Source organism: Penicilliopsis zonata (genome assembly GCF_001890105.1).
Source record: "Penicilliopsis zonata CBS 506.65 unplaced genomic scaffold ASPZOscaffold_1, whole genome shotgun sequence".
Lineage (NCBI taxonomy): Eukaryota > Fungi > Ascomycota > Eurotiomycetes > Eurotiales > Aspergillaceae > Penicilliopsis > Penicilliopsis zonata.
In genome coordinates, this window is record NW_019208911.1 from 1,652,067 (window position 1) to 1,674,126 (window position 22,060).

At 51.7% G+C, this 22,060-nt stretch overlaps 10 protein-coding genes across 10 annotated transcripts; 5 read left to right on the top strand and 5 right to left on the bottom strand.

Annotated features, from left to right (window-relative positions):
* Positions 1-34: 34 nt before the first annotated feature.
* Positions 35-1,470, bottom strand: ASPZODRAFT_55748 (hypothetical protein; the record flags this gene model as incomplete). The annotated part of the gene is made up of 7 exons (XM_022728558.1): positions 35-254; positions 305-459; positions 493-663; positions 722-838; positions 898-1,053; positions 1,111-1,260; positions 1,327-1,470. 7 exons carry the CDS (start codon positions 1,468-1,470, stop codon positions 35-37), a joined length of 1,113 nt encoding a protein of 370 aa, XP_022585598.1.
* A 266-nt stretch (positions 1,471-1,736) lies between these two features.
* Positions 1,737-4,601, top strand: ASPZODRAFT_56501 (hypothetical protein; the record flags this gene model as incomplete). Its single annotated transcript, XM_022728613.1, is given in 7 exon segments — positions 1,737-1,881; positions 1,962-2,068; positions 2,130-2,258; positions 2,326-2,855; positions 2,873-2,967; positions 3,021-4,291; positions 4,353-4,601. The coding sequence occupies 7 exon segments, from the start codon at positions 1,737-1,739 to the stop codon at positions 4,599-4,601; spliced, it is 2,526 nt and encodes an 841-aa protein (XP_022585599.1).
* Positions 4,602-4,689: 88 nt separating this feature from the next.
* On the bottom strand, positions 4,690-5,352 carry ASPZODRAFT_148450 (hypothetical protein; the record flags this gene model as incomplete). The annotated part of the gene is made up of 3 exons (XM_022725374.1): positions 4,690-4,914; positions 4,975-5,267; positions 5,337-5,352. The coding sequence occupies 3 exons, from the start codon at positions 5,350-5,352 to the stop codon at positions 4,690-4,692; spliced, it is 534 nt and encodes a 177-aa protein (XP_022585600.1).
* Positions 5,353-5,996: 644 nt separating this feature from the next.
* Positions 5,997-8,233, top strand: ASPZODRAFT_127098 (hypothetical protein). Its single transcript, XM_022721654.1, has one exon. It carries the CDS (start codon positions 6,082-6,084, stop codon positions 8,149-8,151), a length of 2,070 nt encoding a protein of 689 aa, XP_022585601.1. The 5' UTR covers positions 5,997-6,081; the 3' UTR covers positions 8,152-8,233.
* Positions 8,234-8,424: 191 nt separating this feature from the next.
* Positions 8,425-9,231, bottom strand: ASPZODRAFT_11940 (hypothetical protein; the record flags this gene model as incomplete). The annotated part of the gene is made up of 3 exons (XM_022721225.1): positions 8,425-8,800; positions 8,872-9,077; positions 9,205-9,231. 3 exons carry the CDS (start codon positions 9,229-9,231, stop codon positions 8,425-8,427), a joined length of 609 nt encoding a protein of 202 aa, XP_022585602.1.
* A 27-nt stretch (positions 9,232-9,258) lies between these two features.
* Positions 9,259-11,498, top strand: ASPZODRAFT_21597 (hypothetical protein; the record flags this gene model as incomplete). Its single annotated transcript, XM_022727861.1, has 5 exons — positions 9,259-9,423; positions 9,479-9,579; positions 9,631-9,645; positions 9,703-9,924; positions 9,981-11,498. Exons 2-5 carry the CDS (start codon positions 9,544-9,546, stop codon positions 11,496-11,498), a joined length of 1,791 nt encoding a protein of 596 aa, XP_022585603.1. The 5' UTR covers positions 9,259-9,423; positions 9,479-9,543.
* Positions 11,499-11,919: 421 nt separating this feature from the next.
* On the bottom strand, positions 11,920-12,477 carry ASPZODRAFT_138216 (hypothetical protein; the record flags this gene model as incomplete). The annotated part of the gene is made up of 1 exon (XM_022724429.1): positions 11,920-12,477. The coding sequence occupies one exon, from the start codon at positions 12,475-12,477 to the stop codon at positions 11,920-11,922; it is 558 nt and encodes a 185-aa protein (XP_022585604.1).
* Positions 12,478-15,658: 3,181 nt separating this feature from the next.
* ASPZODRAFT_318390 (hypothetical protein) lies at positions 15,659-16,620 on the top strand. The gene has a single exon (XM_022728223.1). The coding sequence runs from the start codon at positions 15,856-15,858 to the stop codon at positions 16,402-16,404; it is 549 nt and encodes a 182-aa protein (XP_022585605.1). The 5' UTR covers positions 15,659-15,855; the 3' UTR covers positions 16,405-16,620.
* An 829-nt stretch (positions 16,621-17,449) lies between these two features.
* Positions 17,450-18,891, top strand: ASPZODRAFT_57439 (hypothetical protein; the record flags this gene model as incomplete). Its single annotated transcript, XM_022728683.1, has 2 exons — positions 17,450-17,800; positions 17,854-18,891. 2 exons carry the CDS (start codon positions 17,450-17,452, stop codon positions 18,889-18,891), a joined length of 1,389 nt encoding a protein of 462 aa, XP_022585606.1.
* An 887-nt stretch (positions 18,892-19,778) lies between these two features.
* Positions 19,779-21,994, bottom strand: ASPZODRAFT_56502 (hypothetical protein; the record flags this gene model as incomplete). Its single annotated transcript, XM_022728614.1, has 5 exons — positions 19,779-21,030; positions 21,103-21,399; positions 21,456-21,626; positions 21,690-21,745; positions 21,815-21,994. The coding sequence occupies 5 exons, from the start codon at positions 21,992-21,994 to the stop codon at positions 19,779-19,781; spliced, it is 1,956 nt and encodes a 651-aa protein (XP_022585607.1).
* Positions 21,995-22,060: the final 66 nt, after the last annotated feature.

Genomic DNA, 22,060 nt, shown 5'->3' on the forward strand with positions numbered 1-22,060 from the left:
AATGTAGGTATGTAGGTATGTATATGTACAGTGCTCATAAAGGCACTTCAATCTCAGATAGCACATTATCCAGTATCGTTTCTGGGCCGAGACCCTCCAGAACGCGAGATACAGCCTGCAAATCGCTTCCATACTGTAGACTACGGTCATCTTCTGGGCGGGCAATGGCAAGGCGATGCCGGAAGACCTTCTTCGTCGCCAGGGCTACGAGAGAGGGCGTGAGGTAGTCAACTCCGTGGAGCGGAGCAAGAAGCCTGCGAATTTTAGCCGCGTCAAGCCTTTCAGAAGAAGAAAAAAAACCTACTTTGAGAATTGCAACAGATGCATGTTCGCCCTGGAGGATACTCCTCCCGCCACGGCGCGACTGAGGCGTAGGAAGACGACAATGTCCTGTATGTATCGAGTGACCTGTGCGGTGACCGTGACGCGGTCACTTTCTTGCCGGAAGGTTTCTAGTACCTGCCGAACATCAGTTATGGACAAAGGTTTGACAGCGGTGTCTGCTCTCCATGTTCTCACCTCCCTGCTGATACGAAACTCAGCGGCCTGCTTCCGGTCTGACTTTTTCACAATGGATGCGTCCGAAAGCCAATCTTGGTCTTCTTCAAGATGCATGTATCCATCCTGGGGATCGTGGAAATGCGAAATAAGTAGATGGTCGTTCTAATTTACGTCAATAATGGAAGGCGTTGGAAGGCAGTTGCTAAGTAAAGAGACAAACCAAATGCTGGTTCAGAACAACCTTGCCCGGGGGTTCTGTTATGATCGGGATGAAAACAAATTCCTCCGTCGCTTCTAGGATGGCAGACTCAGTGAGAATCTGCCTTGATCGCATAAGCTATAGATAATAGATATCAGTTAGCTGCACATGTGTCGGGGCAGAAAGGCCAGGCCTACCTCTAATGCTTGAGCTTGGATGTCCTCATCGACATAATTAAAATTCTTTGCAATCACGACGTTGACTACCTTCCTCTGGTCGAGGGAGTACCCGGGGAACAGCGACCTGGCATTTTCCCCTTGGTCGTAGGTGCCGTGCAATGTGAAATTACTCGCCTGGGCATCGTTAGTTCTTTGCAATAGGCTCCAGACCGAAAGATTGACCACACATACCTGCTCCGCAGTTATTAAAGAGAGCGCAGACTGCCCAAACGCGCTTCGGCGGGCATCTGGCGCAAGTATTTCTCTAGTGAAATCGTCGTAGGACGTGGCGGCAGAGCAGTCCAGAACGGCGTAGGACAGGCCGAAAACATTTGAACAGATCTACCACAGTCAATTCATTTCGGCTCAAGAGACACCAAAAGACCTTATTCATTTAGAATCACTCACCAAGGCCAGCTCTTTTGCCACGTCGTGGACACTATCGCTGGTGGTCTCGATCAAACAATGCTCCCTGGCCACCAGGCACAACAGAACGGCCACCTCAAGATCTGAAAGCTCCAACGCCAGCTCCTCAAGGCCTATATCGTCCATCCCGAGACTCCATGGGTATACAGAGCGTATGAGCCCCGGTATACCTCAAGATCTTCAGAAAGACAGAGTGGTATCGTATCCTCCTGCCGTTCCAAGGTGACGTCGGAAAGCGGCTTAGCGCCCGGACTCGCTCTTGCGCATCCCGCCAAGAGCTTCCCCCAAACAACACCTGTTGTGGGTAAAGAAGTGACCAGGAACTACTGTGGAGAGCACACACGCGCAGAACACGGGGATCACTGGCGTTGTGCGGCATGAGCAGATCATAAATGGCGCCCTCAAACCCGCTGGCCAACTGGGAGCGAGTCGGGGATCGCTTCTACCGGAAGGTCCGCGTCTACGATGCCGTCTTTGGCGAGGAGGTAGAGCTCGAGAACTACATTGTTGCCGGGGCTCCCTACGGCGGTGCTATCGGTATGCTGCCTGTTTCCTCTTTTGTGTGTGTGTAGGTGTTTCTTTCTGTCCAAAAAAGACTAATGATGGGTGTGTGATAGCGTTGTATCGTGATGAGAGCAGGCCGTACAGGTATCTTGACGCCCAAACGACGAAGTCCAGTGTGGACATCTATTCCTCGTCAGGGAAACTGATCAATCAGATTAATGTCTGTGGTTATTGTATCTTGATCTTACATTGGAAACTACAATGCTGATTCTTTCTCACAGTGGGAGTATGGCGCTATCCGAGGCCTCGGCTGGTCCGATAAGGAGGAGCTGTTGATCGTCTCCGAGGATGGTACTGTGAGACGGTACTTTGGCCTCCATGGAGACTTTACGTCTTTCTCGTTGGGAAATGTATTATCATTCTGACCCTCGGTTTTGCTCTTGGCGATCCTCTAGCTGATGCTTCTAAACCAAATAGGGTGCTGAGGAATACGGCGTGCGCGCCTGTCGTTTCTGGACATCTGGATTTGTCGCTCTGCTGTCGAACAACCAGCTGGTCGCTGTGTCTAATTATGATGAACCGCGGCCAAAACAGTTGGCGCCTTGCCCCGAAGGGGAGGTCTCTTCCTGGTCGCTCATTCCTCCCGCCTATACATTGTCTCGCTCGGTCGAGGTGCTGCTCGCCGTAGACAAGACTGTGTATCTGGTTGATCCCACGGATGCAGAAGACAAGGTGCTGCAGGACGGGCCTTTTAAACATATCGTCGTCTCTCCTACCGGACGGTTTGTCGCGCTCTTCACCGGCGAGGGCAAAGTATGGGTTGTCAGCAGCGACTTTCAAAACAAGGTCAGCGAGTACAACTCGAAGGCCCGAACTCCGCCTAGGAGTGTCGATTGGTGCGGCGATGATGCCGTGATTTTAGCCTGGGAAGATGAAATCCATCTCGTTGGCCCTAACGGGGCTGCTTGCAGGCAAGTTGCCCAGAAAATCGATTTATCCTTTGCACCGTCTTATTGAAATGTAGATATTACTACGACGGAAGAATCCATGTAGTTCCCGAGTTTGACGGTGTACGCCTGATCACCAACGATTCTTATGAGTTCTTGCACAGCGTGGCCGGTGTGTTTCCGTTTTCTATGTCTTGAACCCTTTTCGAAACTAACCATCCCCAGATGTGACCGAAGAGATCTTCAGGCTTGGGTCCACTTCACCTGCGTCGGTGCTACTGGATTCTGTGGACCAGTTAGAGAAGAAATCACCAAGGGCGGATGAGAACATTCAACGCATCCGTTCGAGCCTACCCGAAGCTGTTGATACGTGCGTCAAGGCTGCGGGCCACGAGCTCGATATCTACTGGCAAAAACGTTTGTTGAAAGCGGCATCGTTTGGGAAGTCCGTCCTGGAACTGTACAACAGCGACGAATTCGTTGAAATGACGGAAAAGCTTCGAGTCCTAAAGGCAGTGCGCGATTATCAGATCGGACTCCCGATGTCTTATGATCAGTACATGCGACTTACGCCAGAGCGGCTAATTGAGCGACTTGTGAATCGTCATGAATACATGCTGGCCATTCGAATATCAGAGTACCTCCGGATTGCCGCTGATAAGATCTATGTCCATTGGGCCAGCCAAAAAGTCAAGGTCTCCACTGCCGACGACGATGCGGTCTGCAAGCTCATTGTGCAGAGGCTAGATGGGAAACCAGGGATCTCGTTCGAACTCATCGCACAAGCTGCATATGACGAAGGGCGGACCCATTTGGCAACGCACCTTTTGAACCATGAACCTCGAGGCGGGAAGCAAGTGCCATTGTTGCTGAACATGGAAGAAGACGAACTTGCCCTAGACAAAGCGATTGCCAGCGGTGATGATGATCTAGTTTACTACGTGCTGTTGCATCTGAAAGGCAAGCTCCCGCTTGCCAGTTTCTTCCGGATGATCAACAATCGGCCCATGGCCTCGGCGCTCATCGAATCATCGGCGAGAGAAGGGGACATGGAGCTTCTGAAAGATCTGTATTACCAGGATGACCGTCCCATTGATGGCTCTAATGTTCTGTTCTCGGAGGCACTGAATGAAGACGAACTGCAACGCAAGACTGAGAAACTGCAGCTTGCCTCTCGTCTTCTCGCCGACTCGAAAGACGCAACAGTGGTACTACAGCAGAAGCTGGTCTTAGAGGCATCCCAGCTTTTAAAAGTCCAGGATGCCTTGGACAAAGACCTGGCCGACCGGTCCGAATTCCTTGGACTCAGCTTGAACGAGACCGTCTTCAGATTGGTCAGGGCCGGGTATGGCAAGCGGGCACAAAAGATCCAGAGCGAATTTAAGATGCCTGAAAAAACATACTGGTGGCTACGACTCAGAGCCCTGGTAGCCAAGCGGGACTGGGGTGAACTAGAAGAGATCGGAAAGAACAAGAAGTCTCCAATCGGGTGGGAGGTAAGAAATTGCCTTTTTTTTCACCCTTTTAATCTATTAGAAGGTCATTAACAAGAGGCAGCCGTTCTACAACGAAATTCTGGGCGCCGGCAACACCAAACTCGCCTCCATCTTCGTGCCCAAGTGCACCAACCTGCCCGTGGCGGACCGCGTCGAGATGTGGGTGAAATGTGGAATGATCGTCAAGGCCGGGGAAGAGGCCGTCAAGGCCAAAGACGTGAATACTCTAGAACTGCTCCGCGCGCGAGCTTCCGGGCCCGCCGTCGCCGAGATTGATCGGTTGATCAACCATTTGAGACCGAGGGGGTAGTTAATTAATCAATCAATCAATCAAACAATCAACTTTTTTTTTATCAAACAGAACATCATTCATCATGGCAGCGTCGGGAAAGGATTGATCAAGTGATGTCATCGTAATTGTCGACATCTGCATGGTCGTTGATCACGGGAGCTGTACGCTGCGGGTTCGGGTTCGAGGCCGGCGTCAACACCGTAACCTTTGACTGCGACTTTGTCGAATCGTCGACCATGGCGTCGCCGTCATCGTCTCCATCGTCTCCAGTGGACTGAGTTTGCAGCGCGGCAAATTTGGACGCTTTGCGGTTCGTATCTTCCCAGTCGCCCTGCAAAATTGTCAGAGCCATTCGATACCTTTACCCGACGATATAGAATAGCAGGCCTACCCGTCGTGCCTTGACCGTCTTCTCCCTCTTCACGCTCTTGGTCACTTTGGTTTCCAGCTGGTCCATCACGGCTTCCGCGCGATCCATGCTCTTCTGCTGCCTCAGCTTCTGCGCTCTCGACAGGTTCCTGGGTTTCAACTGCTTCTTCGACACGCCCGCCTTGGCACGTTCTGTCAGCACCGCGGGGGCTTCGACCACCTTCCCCTCCGCTCGAGGAAGGGAAGTCAGCGACTTGTCAAGGTCGAGACTCGGGGAAGCCGCTCGGCGGGCGGCGCGAGAGTGTATCGATTTCACTGGCAAAAAAAAGTTAGCAGAGAGTCTCCTGTATTATGACTGCTGATAGCTCAATATAGACGCCTTACCCTTCGCCTTCGCCATTGTAACTGTCTCTGATTTTTGTAATAAAAAACAAATGAAAATAAAAATAAGAAAAATAAAAGCAACGGTAGTTGCGGAAAGGTCTGTGGAGGTTTTATCGGGCCAATCAGGGTCTGACGGCTACTTGATTGATAAAGCCGGAACACCTACAGTACCTCTACAGAGTATAACTAGGTACTAATACAGCTGAAGTACTATCATCTGGTAAGTAAAGAGTGTCTAGAACTGTGAGCTCTGCTGGCGATACTCGAGGATCTACCATATTGTACCTTCTGACCAGATTGGTTCTCCCTCACATTATGGACGGAGTACAGCTAGACAAGTGTAGGATGCTAGATAGTGAGCGCTTGTTCTCTGGATTTAAATGACAATGACAAGAGGAGTAGTATATTAGGACCCTGAATACTACATCACTTTGATTACTATTGTATTCAATGCAGAGTATGGGTACGAGAGGTATTTGTAGATTTAATAATGTCCTGAACATGAAAGGCTGAGGCGAAATTGTTGTTTTATCGATAAACATTTTACGGGTGGCGGAAAACGCTTCAAGCGCAGAAAGCGGAAACCGCCAAAAAAACCTCCAGCAGGAGCTGCGCTTCCTCCTTCTACTCCATCTCCTCGCAGCCTGGGTATCTACTTGCTGGATTTCTCTATGTAGCACGGTGCTTCTCATGGTTCACTTTCAGTCGCCTTTCTGCGGTGGTTGTCGTCGTCTTGCCACCAGCCATGAACGCTCGTACCGAGAGGCCCAGTTTCCTGCTCCATGATTACGCGGCAAAGAGCAAGAGCAGCAGCTACCATGAACTGGTGATTCAGCAGCTGTACGAGCAGTCAACCTGGATCTATATCCTCCTCAGCGCTATCCTGGCTCACTCAATCCTGGGATATTTTAGTCTCCTGCCGTTTTCTGTCCCTCAGGCTCTGTGGAGCCTGGTGGTTTTCCTGACCCCCTCGCGGGTGGTGATTGCGTTGGATTCGAAATCCGCCACCCCGGCGTCTCATCCGATGACGTTCCATGCGAAGAGCGAAGCTATGCAACGGATCCTCGGCCTCAACAGCGGCGGCGGTGCCAGCGGTAGCGGCAGCTCGTTCTACTCCTTCCTGCCCCGAGCGCGGAGTCTGTCGGGACTCGGCACCGTCTTTCTCGGTGCCAAGGACCACAACCCCCCTGGGCTGGGGAACTGGGATAACTCGTGCTATCAGAACAGTGTGATACAGGGTCTGGCATCACTGCGGACGTTGGCCGATTTCCTCTGCCACAACTTGGAGACGTTGGCGGGCAAAGGCTCGTTCGCTACACACCATGCGCTAAAGGGGATTATCGAACAGCTGAACAGCACATCAGCCTACAGCCAGAAACTGTGGATCCCGCCGGATCTCAAGTCGATGAGCAGCTGGCAGCAGCAGGATGCACAGGAGTATTTCTCCAAGATTATCGATCAGGTGGACCGCGAAGTGCAGCAGGCGACCAAGGGACAGACAAAGAACCAGGGCCTGAAGATGGCGGGTCCTGAGGAACATATTTTCCGCTCGAGCGCTGCGGCGCCGATGCTGAGAGATGGTATTGGAAATCCTTCGTCGCCTCGAAACCCGTTGGAAGGGTTACTGGCGCAGAGGGTTGGCTGTATGAACTGCGGTTGGACGGAGGGACTGTCCCTGATACCCTTCAATTGCCTGACGGTCCCTCTGGGAGGCAGCTGGGAGTACGATATTCGAGAGTGCCTGGATCATTACATGTCGCTGGAACCCATTGAAGGGGTGGAATGCGCCAAATGTACCCTGCTGCGAACCCGCAATCAGCTGCTGCAGCTGCTCAAGCAGGTTGAGGAGGATCAACAGATTCGCTCGACGCCCGAGTCATCGTCGCTATCCCACACACTCCAGGAATCTGCCAGAACGCGCCTGCAGGCCGTGGAAGAGGCGTTAGCAGATGAAGATTTCTCAGAGAAGACGCTATTCAAGAAATGCCACATCCCGGCGAAAAGCCGGGTCTGCTCGACTAAATCACGACAGGCCGTGATCGCACGGGCCCCGCAATGTCTCGTGGTCCATATCAACCGCAGCGTGTTTGACGAGAATACGGGCATGCTGCGAAAGAACTACGCTGATGTACGGTTCCCCAAGCTTTTAAATCTTGACGAATGGTGCCTAGGCACCCAGTGTCGCTCCCCGGGTGATGATAGGACGGAGATGTGGGCGACCAACCCGCAGGAATCGATGCTGCCAGACCCGGGTAGTGCGGTGAATGTACAGGGCCGGTGCTACGAGCTACGGGCAGTGGTAACCCATTACGGTCGCCATGAGAACGGCCACTACATCTGTTACCGCAAGTACCCCACCGAGACGTTCCCCGTCCATGTACCAGACTCGATCTATGAGGCCGACGGCGAGAAAGACCGACCGGAACGCTGGTACCGTCTCAGTGATGATGACGTGCAGATGGTCAGCGAGCGCAGCGTGATGACGCAGGGAGGGGTATTCATGCTCTTCTACGAAGCGACCAATCTGCCATTTGGTGAACAACATCGCCGGTTCGACGGCCGGGACCTCGCCGATCTGCGCGACGCTGGCTCGGGCCGCAACTCTGCCTTTGAAACGCCCGAGGACAATATGTCCCTGGCCTCAACCGCGACGGACGGCTTGACACAGGACGATTCTGAGTCCACGTCTTCGCAGTCCACAAGCATTTCCCCTCCGAGCCAGGTAGTGCCATCTCTCGGAGAAATTAGTGGGCCCCAAAAGGCAGTTGATATCGAAGACATAGTCTCGCCGCCGCCTCCGCTATCTCTCCCCTGATATACAACTATCCACCCCAACCCTGACCATTCTTACCTGCAGTTCAACTGCCCTATGATACCCCGAGAATATATCCCGCGTTCGAGCATGTATAGCTAATCTTTTGTCTGGTTCAAGTACTTTGGTTTGTACACCAGGATTGTATCAACATATCAATGTATTGGTAGTTCATTATTATTATTGTACAGCAGTAGAAAAGAAAAATACCTCAAGTAGCACAGTAACACAGTAACACCACATAAAATAGACATAATTCATCAACAGAGAACTTTCCTAGAAAACCCCCGCCCTGCCCATGACATCCCGAAACTGCTCCAGCGTAACCCCGGCAGCAACGCCTCCCCCCCCATTTGCCTCCAGAATCATATCCCGCAACAGCTCCTCCCCGACCGAATCCTCCTTTAATTCGCGCGCAATCCGCTTCAGATGCGACAGCGTAATAGGCCCGTCCTTGCCCCGTGTGAACAAGCGGAACGCCTCGTCTACCTCTGCTGCACGGGCGGCGTCATCGTCGTCATCCCGGGCATGTAGTTTTGCGGCCGCGACAGAGAGGAAGGGCGAATACGGTATATACCCTGTGTTTGTGGGGTCAACCGCCGAGAGGATGGAGGATAATTCATTCGATGAGTTCGGTGAGAGGGCGAGAGCACTGGAGTAGTTAGAAGGAAAACATGTAGTTAAAAGTACCTAGGTAGACAAAAGGTAGGAGGGGTACACTACACTAGTGCTTTGCGAACATCTTCAGCCGGGATGACGCCAAGCTTTTCATCTGGAAACTCCGGATGCGACGAGGCAAACAACGAAAAGACTTCTTTGATTTCCGCCTCCTCGTCGGCGGTTAGGTCGTTTTCCTTTGCGAGTTTGGAGCGGGCGCGTTTCGCGGGCGTAGCAGCTGGCGCGGGCGCAGCAGAGCGCCGCTTGGGGCCCTAAATTCTTAGTATTGTTCGATTGAATTGCTATCTTAGGATATTGGGTCAGAGACGAACCATCGAGCCTGTACTTTGTCTGAGCTATGTCTGTCGTCTCTGGAAGAGCTGGTTGAGATTGAGATACTCTTATCGGCGATCGTGAAGATGTCATTGCTGAGTCAGCTTCAAGTCACCGAGCAACAAACAGTTACGATACTCCGTAATTCGCTATAGTTACACTAACTATCAGTTACCTGGGGATGAGTAGCATCTACTGTCTACTATACACACGACTAAAGCTTTAGGCTATTACAACACACTCTCCCCCAGGTCATACCTACTATCTACCAGGGAGTCAAGTTGAGTACGCAACACGGGAGCCTGCGAGACTAGAATGTTCTGCTGAGATTAGGTACTAGCTATATCAGAGTAGACTCTGCCCAGAACTGCCATCTCGACACTCAAAACACAAGGGTCGATCATCATGGACGTGGAACTCTACGTCTACGACCTCTCACGGGTATGTACCTTCTTGAATCTTCACTTCTCGACGCCTCTAATATGTCTCTAGGGCATCGCGCGGATGGTATGTGCTTGGTAGCAGGTTCAGTCGAGCCCCCTTCTCTTACTGAGTTTCATGCAGTACTCCCTCGCCCTGACAGGCACCCAGATCGACGCCATCTACCATACATCCATTGTCTTCAATGGGATTGAGTACTATTTCGGACAGGGGATCCAGACTGCTGTCCCCGGTAGCACGCACCATGGGCAGCCGTTGGAGAAGCTCCGGCTGGGACAGAGCGAGCTCCCGGTAGAGGTGGTGGAGGAGTATATTCAGTCTCTAGCGGAGATTTACACCCCGGAGGTAGGAACCTCTACTTGAAAAAGAGGGTCAAAGGAATGTACTAATGCAGTGGACAGTCGTACGATCTATTCCTTCGCAACTGCAACAATTTCTCTCAGGACCTGGCTATGTTCCTTGTTGGGAAGAGTATCCCCGAGCACATCCGCAACCTGCCCCAGACGTTTCTCAACACGCCATTTGGGCAAATGATGAAACCGCAGATTGAGATGGCGCTACGGGGGGTAACCCAGGGGGGTGCTCATCCTGCTCCTCACCCTGGTAGTATTCGACCTTCTCCCGCCGCCACTACTACCTCTGCCGCTGCCGCCGCCACTGCTGCAGCTACAGCTGCAGCCACTGGCGTTGTGTTGAACATCACCAACCTGCGCGAACTCACAAATATCCTCAAGACCACGGCGTGTGTGGTGATCTTCTTCACATCCGCCACCTGTCCTCCTTGTCGGATGGTGTACCCGACGTACGACAAACTGGCCGAGGAAGCCGGCACACGCGCAACACTGATCAAAGTGGACGTATCGGCCGCGTACGAGGTGGGAAGCCGGTACGGGGTGCGCGCGACACCCACCTTTATGACCTTCCTGCACGGTGAGAAAGTGGACGAGTGGACGGGCGCGAGTTCGGCCGAGCTACGCGGCAACGTCAGCCTACTACTTGCCATGGCGGCGCCTGCAGCGCACCCGCACCGCAAGCTTGATCTCCCTACATTTCAGGGGCCGGTGACGAGCTTCGTTCTGTTCCCGAAGCCCCCGCCGCTGGCTAAGCTTGTGCAGAAGCTACCGCAGCCCTACCGAGCGGATCCGACGCTCACGGCCGTGGTGGACTTTATCAACGACCGATTCTCTCCGAAAGAAGCAGCAGCAGAAGCAGCAGCGGATACAAGTCTACCCGATCTCCACCAGTTCAGTGTGTTTGTGGTTTCCGCGCTCGCCTCCCTCCCCGTAGACAGCCACTTTGCGCTGGTTGATCTGGTGCGCACGCTACTGGTCGACCGACGAGCGCTGGCGTTCATGACGACGAACAGCGGGGAAATGCTCGACACGATACTATCAAACGCCTGCCCCGAAGAAACACCGTACAATCTCCGTCTCGTCACATTGCAGCTGGCATGTAATCTGTTTCTGAGTTGCGACGGCTCCGCAACAGCCTGCACGCTCAGCACCAGCAATAGTACCGGCGGGATCCTCCGCGGGCGGTGTCTCGCGCTGGCGACGAACAGCTTACTCGACAGCGAGCACGCGGCGCAGCGAGCCGCGGCGGCGGGGCTGCTGTACAACGTAGCGAGCACGGTGCACAACGCCCGGCTGGCGGGGTCTCCTGAGCTCTACACCGAGGAGGAGCAGGTGGAAATGGCGGCTGCGGTGATTGAGGGGATCACCCAGATCGAGAACACTTGCGAAAATGGCCCCTCGGTTAGTACTAGCAGTCTCAGTCTGCAGCAACTGGAGATGAAGAATCGATTGGAGATGACGTTGGGCCTACTGCTATACGAGGCGCCCGTGGGGGGTATGGTGATGGATCTGTGCAGGGGTGTCATCCTTAGTCCTTCGCTGGCAGTTTTAGTCAATAGTGAGTAGGTAGGATTTGTCAGAGTCATTTGATAAAAGTGTAGTGTAATAATATTATCTATATCTTGATCTGAATCGATCTGGGTATCCGCTAAAACTATCTGCTCGATAGCAAGAAACAAGAATCAAGAAAAAAAGAAGAATCAAGAGACCGAAATGAGTCACAGTGGCGGTGAGACCTGATGTGACAGTGACAGGGACAGGGAAGAGAGAAACAAATGATTCGCTTGCTGAGAGATGATAAAAGACACGCTTGCTGAAGGCTGACAGATAAACAATAAATGGTATGCGATGCAAGCGCCAGCACTTGAAATGGAAAATAGAAAATAGAAAATAAAATAGAAAAAATGGAGAAAAATCGAGAGAAATAGAAAAGAAGGAATAAAATAGAAAGAAAAAAAAAGAAGATATGAAGATAAGAGGATATTTCCTATTTTCTCTTCTTGAAGGAAGGCTTGCGCTTCTTGCGCTTATCCGATAAAGCGACCGTCTGATGCGGGCCATGAGCCGGTTGCATGTGCTGTTGGTGGCCTAAGGCCGCGGCGACCTTGAGGGCCTGCTGCGCCCGGGCGTGGGCCTGGACTTGGGCGAGAAAACGGGCGCGTTGGGTTTCCTCTTCCTGGGCGAGGGCGCGTAGGCGGGCGATTTGTTCTTCGGTGGTGAGGCTTCTGTGGTTCTCTCCGTGTAGGAAGGAGTGGTCGTCGATGGCGGAGTCGGAGGAGGAGGAGGAGGAGGATGACGAAGGGGGCATGGAGAAGCTGTTGGAGGGGGTGTCGAAGAAGAGATCTTCGTCGGACAGATAGGAAGACGCCGATGGTTCGGGACTGAGCAGCGAGGGCCGGTTCGGCCACGAGGGAAATGCGCACGCGTTGTTGCGTTCTGTTGAGGTGGAGAAGGAGGATTTGCGCGTGATGTCTGTGAGAGGGTCGGACGGAGACGGCGGCGGCACCGGTGGCAGGGAGGGTGAGAAGCTGAAGCTGAGATGCATTGTGCTGGATTTCTTGTTGTAGTGTAGTGTTGTAGTGTGGTAGTATAGTGGTAGATCTCGAAAAGCTGTCGAGATGGTAGAAGGTGTAGTGTGAAGGTAGTGTGATTCTGATACTCTTTAGTGTAGGATAGTTGGAGAGTATTTGGGATAATATAGGTAGGCTGGAGAATTGGTATACGGATAGATAGATAGAAGAACAGTAGAGAGGACAAGAATAATATATGAACAATGAATAGACGGTGAGATACCGACAGTCCAGACCGCCCCACCCTGTCAGGGATAAGTCAGGGATGGAGCCCCGGAAATGATCTGGCGGAACGCTTTACCCGCTGCAGGCGAATGTGTTTTATTTATTTTTTTCATTTATTTATTTTTTAGTTTATTTTATTTTATTTATTCTATTTATTTTATCTATTTTTTTTATATTCCATTTCTGATTTATTATTTTATTGTTTGATAGATAGGTTCTGTTTGAATCTGTACTTAGGTATACTCCGTAGTACAGTACTCCGTACTTTACTATGTAGTAGTTGTTTGATAGTTTTATCTTTTATTTTTTTTTTTTTTTTGCTATTTATTTAATCCTACAGTTTTCCTCTTTGTAGCTCTAGACTATTGCATTTATCCGACTTCAGTCCCGAAATTGGGCCGACGATTTGACTGATCTCCATTTCTTTGTAAAAGTCCTCAAGGTAACTTATTTAGTACCTAAGAAGGTACTCCGTACTCCGTACCTAGTATACTCCGATTAACTACTATTCATACTCTATCATTTTATTTATCAGTAGTATTTGATATATTTTATATTTAATATTTTATATTTTATACTACATGGCAGATTTTACTAAATACTCCATACAGATTTTTACTTATACTACAATACCAGTCGAATGGAACGTATCCACTCGCTAGGCCGGGGAAGCCTCCGTGTCTACCCAAGAGGATCTGATTCGTGTCGGTGGATCAGGCCTAGAATGACTCGACTCGAATGTTTATCCCTCCGTCCGTCTCCGTTGGGCGGACTCGTCATGCACGGCGATCCCTGTGTGCATTGCATTGCAGTAACTTATCGGTGAATGAATGAGATACATTATCTACCTACCTACCTACATTACATTATACTCTATTTGATATGATGGAGCGGTGTACGGAGTACTCCTAATCTGCAGCTCTGGAAAGTATTCCAAGGTCACTGCTGTTCTGTTCCGAGGTACCTTTCCTACCGGTGATCCACCCAGGAGGTACTCTGATAGCGAACGAGGGTACTCCGTAGTTACTCCGCCAGGACGGAGTATCAGTTTACCGAGGAACACCCGCGGAACACCGGCGTGGCCAGGGGGGTTGTTCGAGAACTCTCTAGCGGACGGGGCTCTTTCGGAATATCTCTTTGGATTCCGTTCCTGATCCTGTCTTATTATTAATGCTTTCGATCCTACAAGTACCCAACTACGAGTAGTTACCTGCCTAACTGACTACTCCATACGGAATCCTCCGTACGGAGTACTCTAGCACTCCTTAAATTTTCCAGGAAAGGGGTACTCCGTACCTACGTACTACCCTTTTAGTTTGACAGTCCTAAAACATTCCCATATCTAAGTTACGGCAGAGGGAATCAGTGCCTAATATGGAAAACGGACCATTCTCAAAGGTAGTCCCAACGCACTTTACCGAGATCCTGGGTTTGTCTAGGTCCACCCCCTCGGTGGGAATCCGTTGCCTGTGAGAGACATTCCACCAATGAGAGTATTTAAATCGGCAGTGTGAACGGTGAACACAATTACTACCTAGGTAGCTGAATTGAATATTCTCTACTCCTTCGATTTCTAATACTTTCAGTATCTACAGTAGCATTCCTCTGTTGTTTGTCTCTCGCTAGATAAATCCCCCGCTGTTTGTGTTTGTGTTTGTGTTTGTGTTTGTGTGTCGAGGCGGGTTGTATACCCGTTCCGCCATTCCGTCAGTAGTGTTCCGTCTGTCCTACAGGTACGGACTACGGAGTACCACGTACGATAGTCAGTACAGACTTCAGAGTGAATACAGAGTAAAGTACTAGGTAGCTAGCTGGTAGCTATGGATACTAAGTTCCCTCCGTAACAGTGGTACCGTGGAGCCCCGCGCGGGAATACCCGTGATCGGGCACAGCCGGGTGGATTGGATTACTAAGAGTACCAATGTCTGGGTCTGGGGTAAATATAAATTGCTGATGGAGATGGCCCTGGGTACTAGTCAGTAATGATTTTTTATTCATCGAATTTCCATCTGTCTGATGTGTTGTCGTGTTGCCGCCTGGTGAGTGATGAGATGACTTGACTAATCTATGAATCACTACTCCGTACTCTGTAACTACTGACGTGTAATCTGTACAAAGTACGGTATGATCACTGGCTGGGATTCAACTTATTAATATTAATCAATTACGAACTGACTAGCTAGTTGAGGCTTCGGGCTACTTCGTGCCTCGCATCCAGTCGTATTTCGAGGTACGATTTACTCCGTACGGAGTATTACCTAGTAAACGAGGTAAGCTACAGACTGCCAGTTCTTCACGATGCTACGACCGAGAATCACCGAATTCAAATGACACGGAGACCTTCCCCGGACTAAAGTACACGCCACCACACTAACTATGTAGTATCTACCTCCGAGGTACTATGCATACGCCTCCATGCTCGACGATCGCCGCAAGGACGCATTCCACAAACCTGGTTTTCGAGAGGTGTCTGCGGCAAGGGCTGGGCCTATCTAGACCTTTCGGGGTCTGTGGCTCGGGGAGTAGACTCCTGACATCATCAAAGTGAGCCTGAAGGAAGTTATTTATGACTGATCATATGGAGTACAAACTCCAGAGTAGTCCCCTCCACCGTGTAAAATTAGGCTGCAAGGCTGAGCAATACCAAAGTACGAATGCGTGCTCGAGATGTATGTAGTACTTCGTCAGCAGATAGAAAAACATAATGCGGATATTATGTTTTGCTTGGTCCATGGGCGGTCCGATATATCATCTCTTCTGCTTGCTATTTTCACCGATCAAAGACATCAACTAGCTGTTGGATCGCTGCATCGATCTATCAGTTCAACATGATCGGTATGGATCGAGGTAGGGAGGATCGATCGAGCACTGGGAATGTAACTCAGCTTCCTGGCCTCGAGGAAGTATTCCCCAGACCTCCATTCTCTGAATCAGTCCCTGGAATGAAGATGGAGAAGAGAGTTTCTTGCTCGCAGGATCTGTACGGAGTAGGGGGGTCAGTCATACAGATGCAGTAAAGCTTAGGGTTGGGGTCTGAGAGCTTGACAGCAACGACAAGGTAAGAAAGACAGCCAGTTACCTGGCAGTTACTGGGTAACTACCTAAGGTAACTAAACACCTACCTACTGATGTGCGGAGTAGTAGATACGGAGGAGGTACGGAGTACATACAGGACATGTGATTTTGTATTGTTTGCATCCACCCATCCAAAATTGGAAGGTGTCAACTTGAACTTCACTCGACGACAACAACGACAAACAAGCATCACTCTTTCATCACATCCATCACCAGCTACTGCATATGGAGTACTCTGTACTCCGTACTCGTACTACGGAGTAACCTGTACAGCTGAGTCTCAGACAGCAAGGAAATTGCCCCATCGTCTCCATGCCCAATACCCCAACAGATCGATTCAATCATTCCCAACCTGCGTGCAACATGACTTGACCTTTTGTCAGTCAAAGCGCGGGCCAACTCACAGTGGCGGCTTTGCAGAAATACGGAGTATCTGCTGGCCAGCTGCTGAACATCGATTCAGTGCAGCTGGTGGATCCAGGAGGCGTCCGTCCTGCATCTCGAGCTTCCGCGCTGCAATGCTTGCGATCGGCTTCATTTCCGCCAATCTACTTACCATAACACTCATGCGGGGAGGGGAGGCTGTCCTGGGGGGGCATTGAGGCTTGCCATGAACAGCATATTCATCCCTTGGCAGCCACACGGATCGCCCGTGCTTACCAGCTGTGGCGTTACTGCAGCCACAGAGCCAGCCTGCAGCTCAAAGACCCTTGCTTTTGCTCTTGTCTGTGGCGAATGACAAGACCTCGAATGAGATTGTGGCGCTGGATGACATCTTTGTTATCGATTTGGTGGCAGATGTCCTGGGAAATCGCAACCTTTGACATGTTTAGTACTATTAAATAAGCCTGTCGGCCTAACGCTTCGATTACACGGTGCATATGCTCATATCTACACGTTTATATCAATTATCTACCTGCGCAAAGTAGCTTGGGAAAGATGTGATATCGAGAATTAAAAGCACCTGTTCAACTATATATTTCGGAATCGACTTGCTGAGTACCAACCATCACCCCGTACTCTTTCATAATGGCTAAAAGGCTAAAACCTCATCGACCGGGGGGAAGCGGAAAATCAAGTTCCTTCTATTAGCCGAGGTTGGTCATCAATAAGGTTCACTGTCTTTCTTTGTTCTGATTCAGATACGAAGTCTAGATCCGGTACAATCTCCGCCACGACGATCGGGTCCAGAGAAATCGCAGATACTGGAGATCTTGCTTTTCCTCAAAAAGCTTACCGGTTCGAGAGCAAAGTTGTACAAAATAGCTCAAGCCGAATGCTTGAAATGATAAGGCTGGCCCTACAGTTGAACCGCTACTACTGGCCACCTCTGCTGCCATGAAAGACATGATTCGGAAGGAACTCAAAGATAGCGCAAGAAGCTTTCTTGATCGAGTGTTTATCCGAGCCAGACACGAACGGCTATCATAGCCATCGCAAATCCTGACCTTGAAAGGGTTCTTTATTGCAATACGAGGATGCTTCCGTCGTCTTACTCGGGCTCCCCAGATGGCAGATACGGCCGACATTGGATTTTAAGTCGGGCTTGACCTGATTTTCGGTGTAATAGCCCATTTCCAGAGGTTATTGCTGCCACCCTCCAAAATATACGCACCATCACTAGGAAATATGCAGTCTTCAGCTTTCATGTGGATCAGGAGACTTCCCTCCCTTTGCTTCACTCATGTAGTAGCTCCTTTGTCCTCCAAAGTCATTCCCCCCAATCGTAAACTTCGATTGACCAGTCAGAATCACCCCAAGAGCCAGGTCGAAATTCTCGCGGACCAAGTGTCAGTCAATGCTGCGACTCTGACAGCCTTTCTGCAATCTGAGAATCTACCGACCCCATCCTTTGAACGTGATGCCCCGATCGTGGTTCTTCCTGCGTCTGCACCGGCGCACGTCAAAGCCGCCCGCCAGGCCTTGATCGAGGCTGCGTTCAAGACATTTCAGCTCGCGGTCGGACCTAGTGAATACATCATCAACCTGAACATTGCTGTGAGTATTATATATATCAACATCAGTTATCAGGGCTCTGCTTACATGACTAGATCCAAGAAGCCGCCAGTCTCCACTGGCTAACGCACTTCGGGATCTTTGCAATGGTGCCTGTGGAGGGATCTATCTCCTACCAGGCGCTCGCTGCCAAGGCCAATGTTTCAGTGAAGCAATTGAAGACCGTGGCCCGCATGGCCATGACCAGCAACGTGTTCTATGAACCAGAGGCTGGGGAGATCGCGCACACGGCGACGTCCGCTATGCTAGCGACGCACCCTAACTTCCATGACTGGGCCGTGTTCATGTGTGAGAGCTCGATCCCCTCCGCGTCTCGGCTGGTGGAAGCCTGCGAACGTTGGCCCGGCAGCGTCAAGAAGAACGAAACGGCACACAACATCGCCTTTGACACGGATCTCCCCTTCTTTGACTACCTTGCGACGCAGCCGGAGAAGGAGAAGCAGTTTGCCAGGTATATGAAGAACGTGACCAGCGGTGAGGGTACAGCTATCCGCCACCTGGTGAACGGGTTTGACTGGGCGAGTCTCGGCCAGGCGACTGTGGTCGACGTTGGCGGGTCGACAGGCAACGCCGCCATTACTTTGGCGCACGAGTTCCCCGAGTTGAGCTTCATCGTCGAGGACCTGCCCGCCAATGCGGAGATGGGAGAAGCCACGCTCTGTGAGACGGAGCCCACGCTAGTCGAACGCGTCAAGTTCCTGGCCCATGACTTCTTCCAGCGACAACCCGTGAACGGTGCGCAGGTGTACCTCCTGCGGGCGATCCTGCATGACTGGCCATACGAGGAGGCCACAACGATTCTGCGCAATCTGGCGGTTGCGATGACGCCGGGAGTGTCGCGCATCCTGATCATGGACACGGTGCTGCCACCGCCAGGCTCCTTACCAGCGACACAGGAGCGCCTACTACGTCTCCGCGACATGGCCATGTTGCAGGGGTTCAATGCACTGGAGCGAGATATGGACGACTGGATGGCTCTGCTGCGGAAAGCGGACAAGCGGCTGTCGCTGATGAATGTGGTACAGCCAGCGGGCAGCGTGATGTCTGTTTTGGAAGTTGCCCTAGATAACTGAACCACCCAGGGATTTGGCATGTGTATACAGTGTATTCAATGGACTAGCTTCATTGGCCTTTGCCTATAGGCTGAAAAATCATTCTACCTCTTTTGGCGCGACTGTTCAAATCCCAATTAACATTGGTCATACATTTGACACAATACGGGCCCTTTCTAGAAAGGAAACAGCAAGCCATCCATGATGATCTTGCAGGGTTCGCTGTGACGCAGTCAGAATTACTACTTGAGACTCGGTCACAGAATGAACGCCATAAGGTCCCCTCTCACCGCACACGCCCATATTTTCACGTCTCCCAAACGACCGACTTGACCAAGATCCAGGATGACGCGGCTTCAGGGCGGCTACCTCTGTGTAGCGCAAACGGAGGGATATTTTTCGATGGTGCTCAAACCGACGGCAAGACGGCCTGGCCGGTCCAGTTGTCCATGGTGGCCAGCGACCCTGCAGAACACCAGGCATTTTACTATGAAGAGTTGAAATACGGTGAATAGACCGAAACTGCAAGCCCGTCCAATAGGGGTCTAATTAATAAAGCAATGCTCTCCTTCTACCGTTGTCGCTGCTGCCCGCCAAACCCTGTCCTGTCTCTCTACCCCTGCAAGATGCGATGCACTCGTCACCTTCAAGGGTCCGCGGTGATCATCCATGGAGGTCTAGGTTAGTTGCGTGCGATTTTTGAATGAGAAGAAGAGATAAGCCAGCAGCGTGTGCAGACCGCCAGTTTATCACCCTTTTTTGTTTTTGTAGTACATATTATAGAAATCTATTCATTTCCACTACATACTTACTACCTTGGTATCTTGTCTGGCGGTGAGGCATGTGCAGCACAAAAGCCCAAATTAATTACAGCTACGTATCAAAAAACTACCTACTCTGTAGGTACATCAGGTACTAGGTACGCTCACCAAGCTCTCCAAGAACCCAATCACTTTGCGCAGCATCCCGTTCCAATATGCAATATTCTCCTGCGTCTTGACGGTTGAGTCATCGTGTGTAGACGTGGCCTCGACGGGTTGATGGGGTGATGGAGCGATCTCTACACCCTCCTCGCCTGGGAGGAAGCCTCGCTGGTCCGGCGCGTACTCTGGTGGGACTTCAGGCCAGACGTCCACGCCGTCGAGGATGGCGACGGCCATCCCCCCGCTGAGATGGATCTCGATGTGGCAGTGGAACAGCCAGGGGCCCGGGTTGGTGACCTGGTACCGCAGGGCGATCCACGAGGGCCCGTCGTACCAGGTGATGAAGGTGTCGCGGTACGGCGGGTCGACGAGGTTGAACGAGGCCGGCTCGGCGGCAATGGCCTCGTCTGTCGTCGCGTACTGCCAGATCCCGTTGCCAGACCCGATCTGCCACACTTTCCCCGTATGCTTGTGCAGCAGGTGAGGGAATTCCTGCGGCTGGGCTGGGTGCGAGCCTACCTGGACAACCAGGTCGACCCAGCTGCCGTTTTTGGTGCGGATGATGAGGCTTTCGTTCTGTGCGTCGGCGGAGTGCGGATCGTACAGGAGGGGCGCTGTCGCACTGCGGTCCTCGGCATACATGCCGCCCCCGGAGAGGGTGTACTTCCAGGGGGCGTACCAGCGGTGCGTGCGAAGGAGGTGCATGGCGTCCGAGTGTGCGGCGGGCGCGTGCGGGGGGAACGGCCGCAGGTGTTTCCGGTCGAGGGTCGCGACGGGGGTCGTGTTCTGGCCGCCGTAGGTGAGGACGCCGCGGCTGGGCCACGGCGACCAGCGCTGGGGCCCGCGGTACCGCAGCGTGGCAGACGTGGCGATGATCTGTGTGATCCCGCTGTCCGCCACGCGGATGGTGTAGTCGCGCGGCGCACGGTCGAGCTTGACCAATACCGCATACCGCTCGCCGGTGTAGAGGGTCAGCGTGTCGACGCGCTGCGGTTGGATGTATTGACCGTCCGCCTCATATACCCACATCGGGTGCTCGTCGATGGAGACGATGATGGCCTTGAAGGTGGAGGCACAGATCAAGTTGAGGCTGACCCATTCCGCCTGAGGATCGGCCTCGATGATGACCTCCTCGCCGGCTGAGGGCACACAACCCTTCTGCAACGTGTGCGGGATGGTTTCCGGGTGTCCGGACTCCAAGAACGGGCCTTCAGTGGCTTTAATGAAGGGGAAGCACCTGACAACTGTCAGTTTTTATTCTCTCTTCCTAGCTTTACAGTTTTTGATGACTTAAGAATCTAGTACCTACCCCTTATCATTAACATGTGATGGGTACAATGCCCATTTCATGTAGTTGCTGGTCTGGTCAACTACATACTCCTCTCCCGGGCAGTGCACGCTGCCCTTGCCATTGATGAGAATGCTATCAACGCAGAAGATGACATAGTTAGAGTCTTCTTGGGCGGCCATATACTCCCACGACTTGAACTTGGACCAGTCCGAGATCATGACCAGCTCCGGGGTGGCGGCAGCTGCCGCCATGGCTTCAATGTTTCGAGAATCATTGCTGATAAGGGACCAAGGGGCTGATGCGTCTTCTTTGGGTCTATCTGATATCAGCTTTCTCTGGTTTGATGTGAACCATCGTCTGATCGATCATACCGGATGAAGATCCCCCCATATAGCCCGTCTAACAGATTCATGCGTGAGTGCGAGTGGTACCAGTGAGTCCCTGCCGGGAAGGCCTTGAATCGATACACGAAACTCTCGTCGGGCTCAATGGGCTTCTGCGTTAGACCAGGTGCTCCATCGGACCACGGGGTCCCCTGCATCCTATCTCGAACGATGGATCAGATATCAAAGCCCCGGGCTGGGAGAAAGACATGGAGAGCCTACAGCATTCCGTGCCAATGGACGCTGTTGTTGAAGGGCATCCGGTTATGGACGACTACCTGGAAGATATCAATCAGCATTGCCAAAATGATAGCAAAAAGCTTCTCAACCACGATCAGCCATCATACCTCAATGTCGTCATCTTCCTCCCAGAAGAAATTCGGCGCAGGAAACACCCCATTCGTGAAGATCATCTCGCGCACCTGGCCATTGGGAGCGCCCAGCTCCCAGGTCAGCGTCAGTTCCTCGCGGACGAGCTTGGCCAGAGCTGGTCTCGTGACAAGCAGCAGCAATAGATACCACCCCATAGCGACTGACAGCCAGCAACAGGAAATAAAAGAACACAATCTTGTGTGAGAGAAAAGGAGAGAGAG

Coding starts and splice junctions, on each gene's coding strand:
- ASPZODRAFT_127098 (XM_022721654.1), top strand. CDS start 6,082: ATGAACGCTCGTACCGAGAGGCCCAGTTTCCTGCTCCATGATTACGCG.
- ASPZODRAFT_318390 (XM_022728223.1), top strand. CDS start 15,856: ATGTGCGGAGTAGTAGATACGGAGGAGGTACGGAGTACATACAGGACA.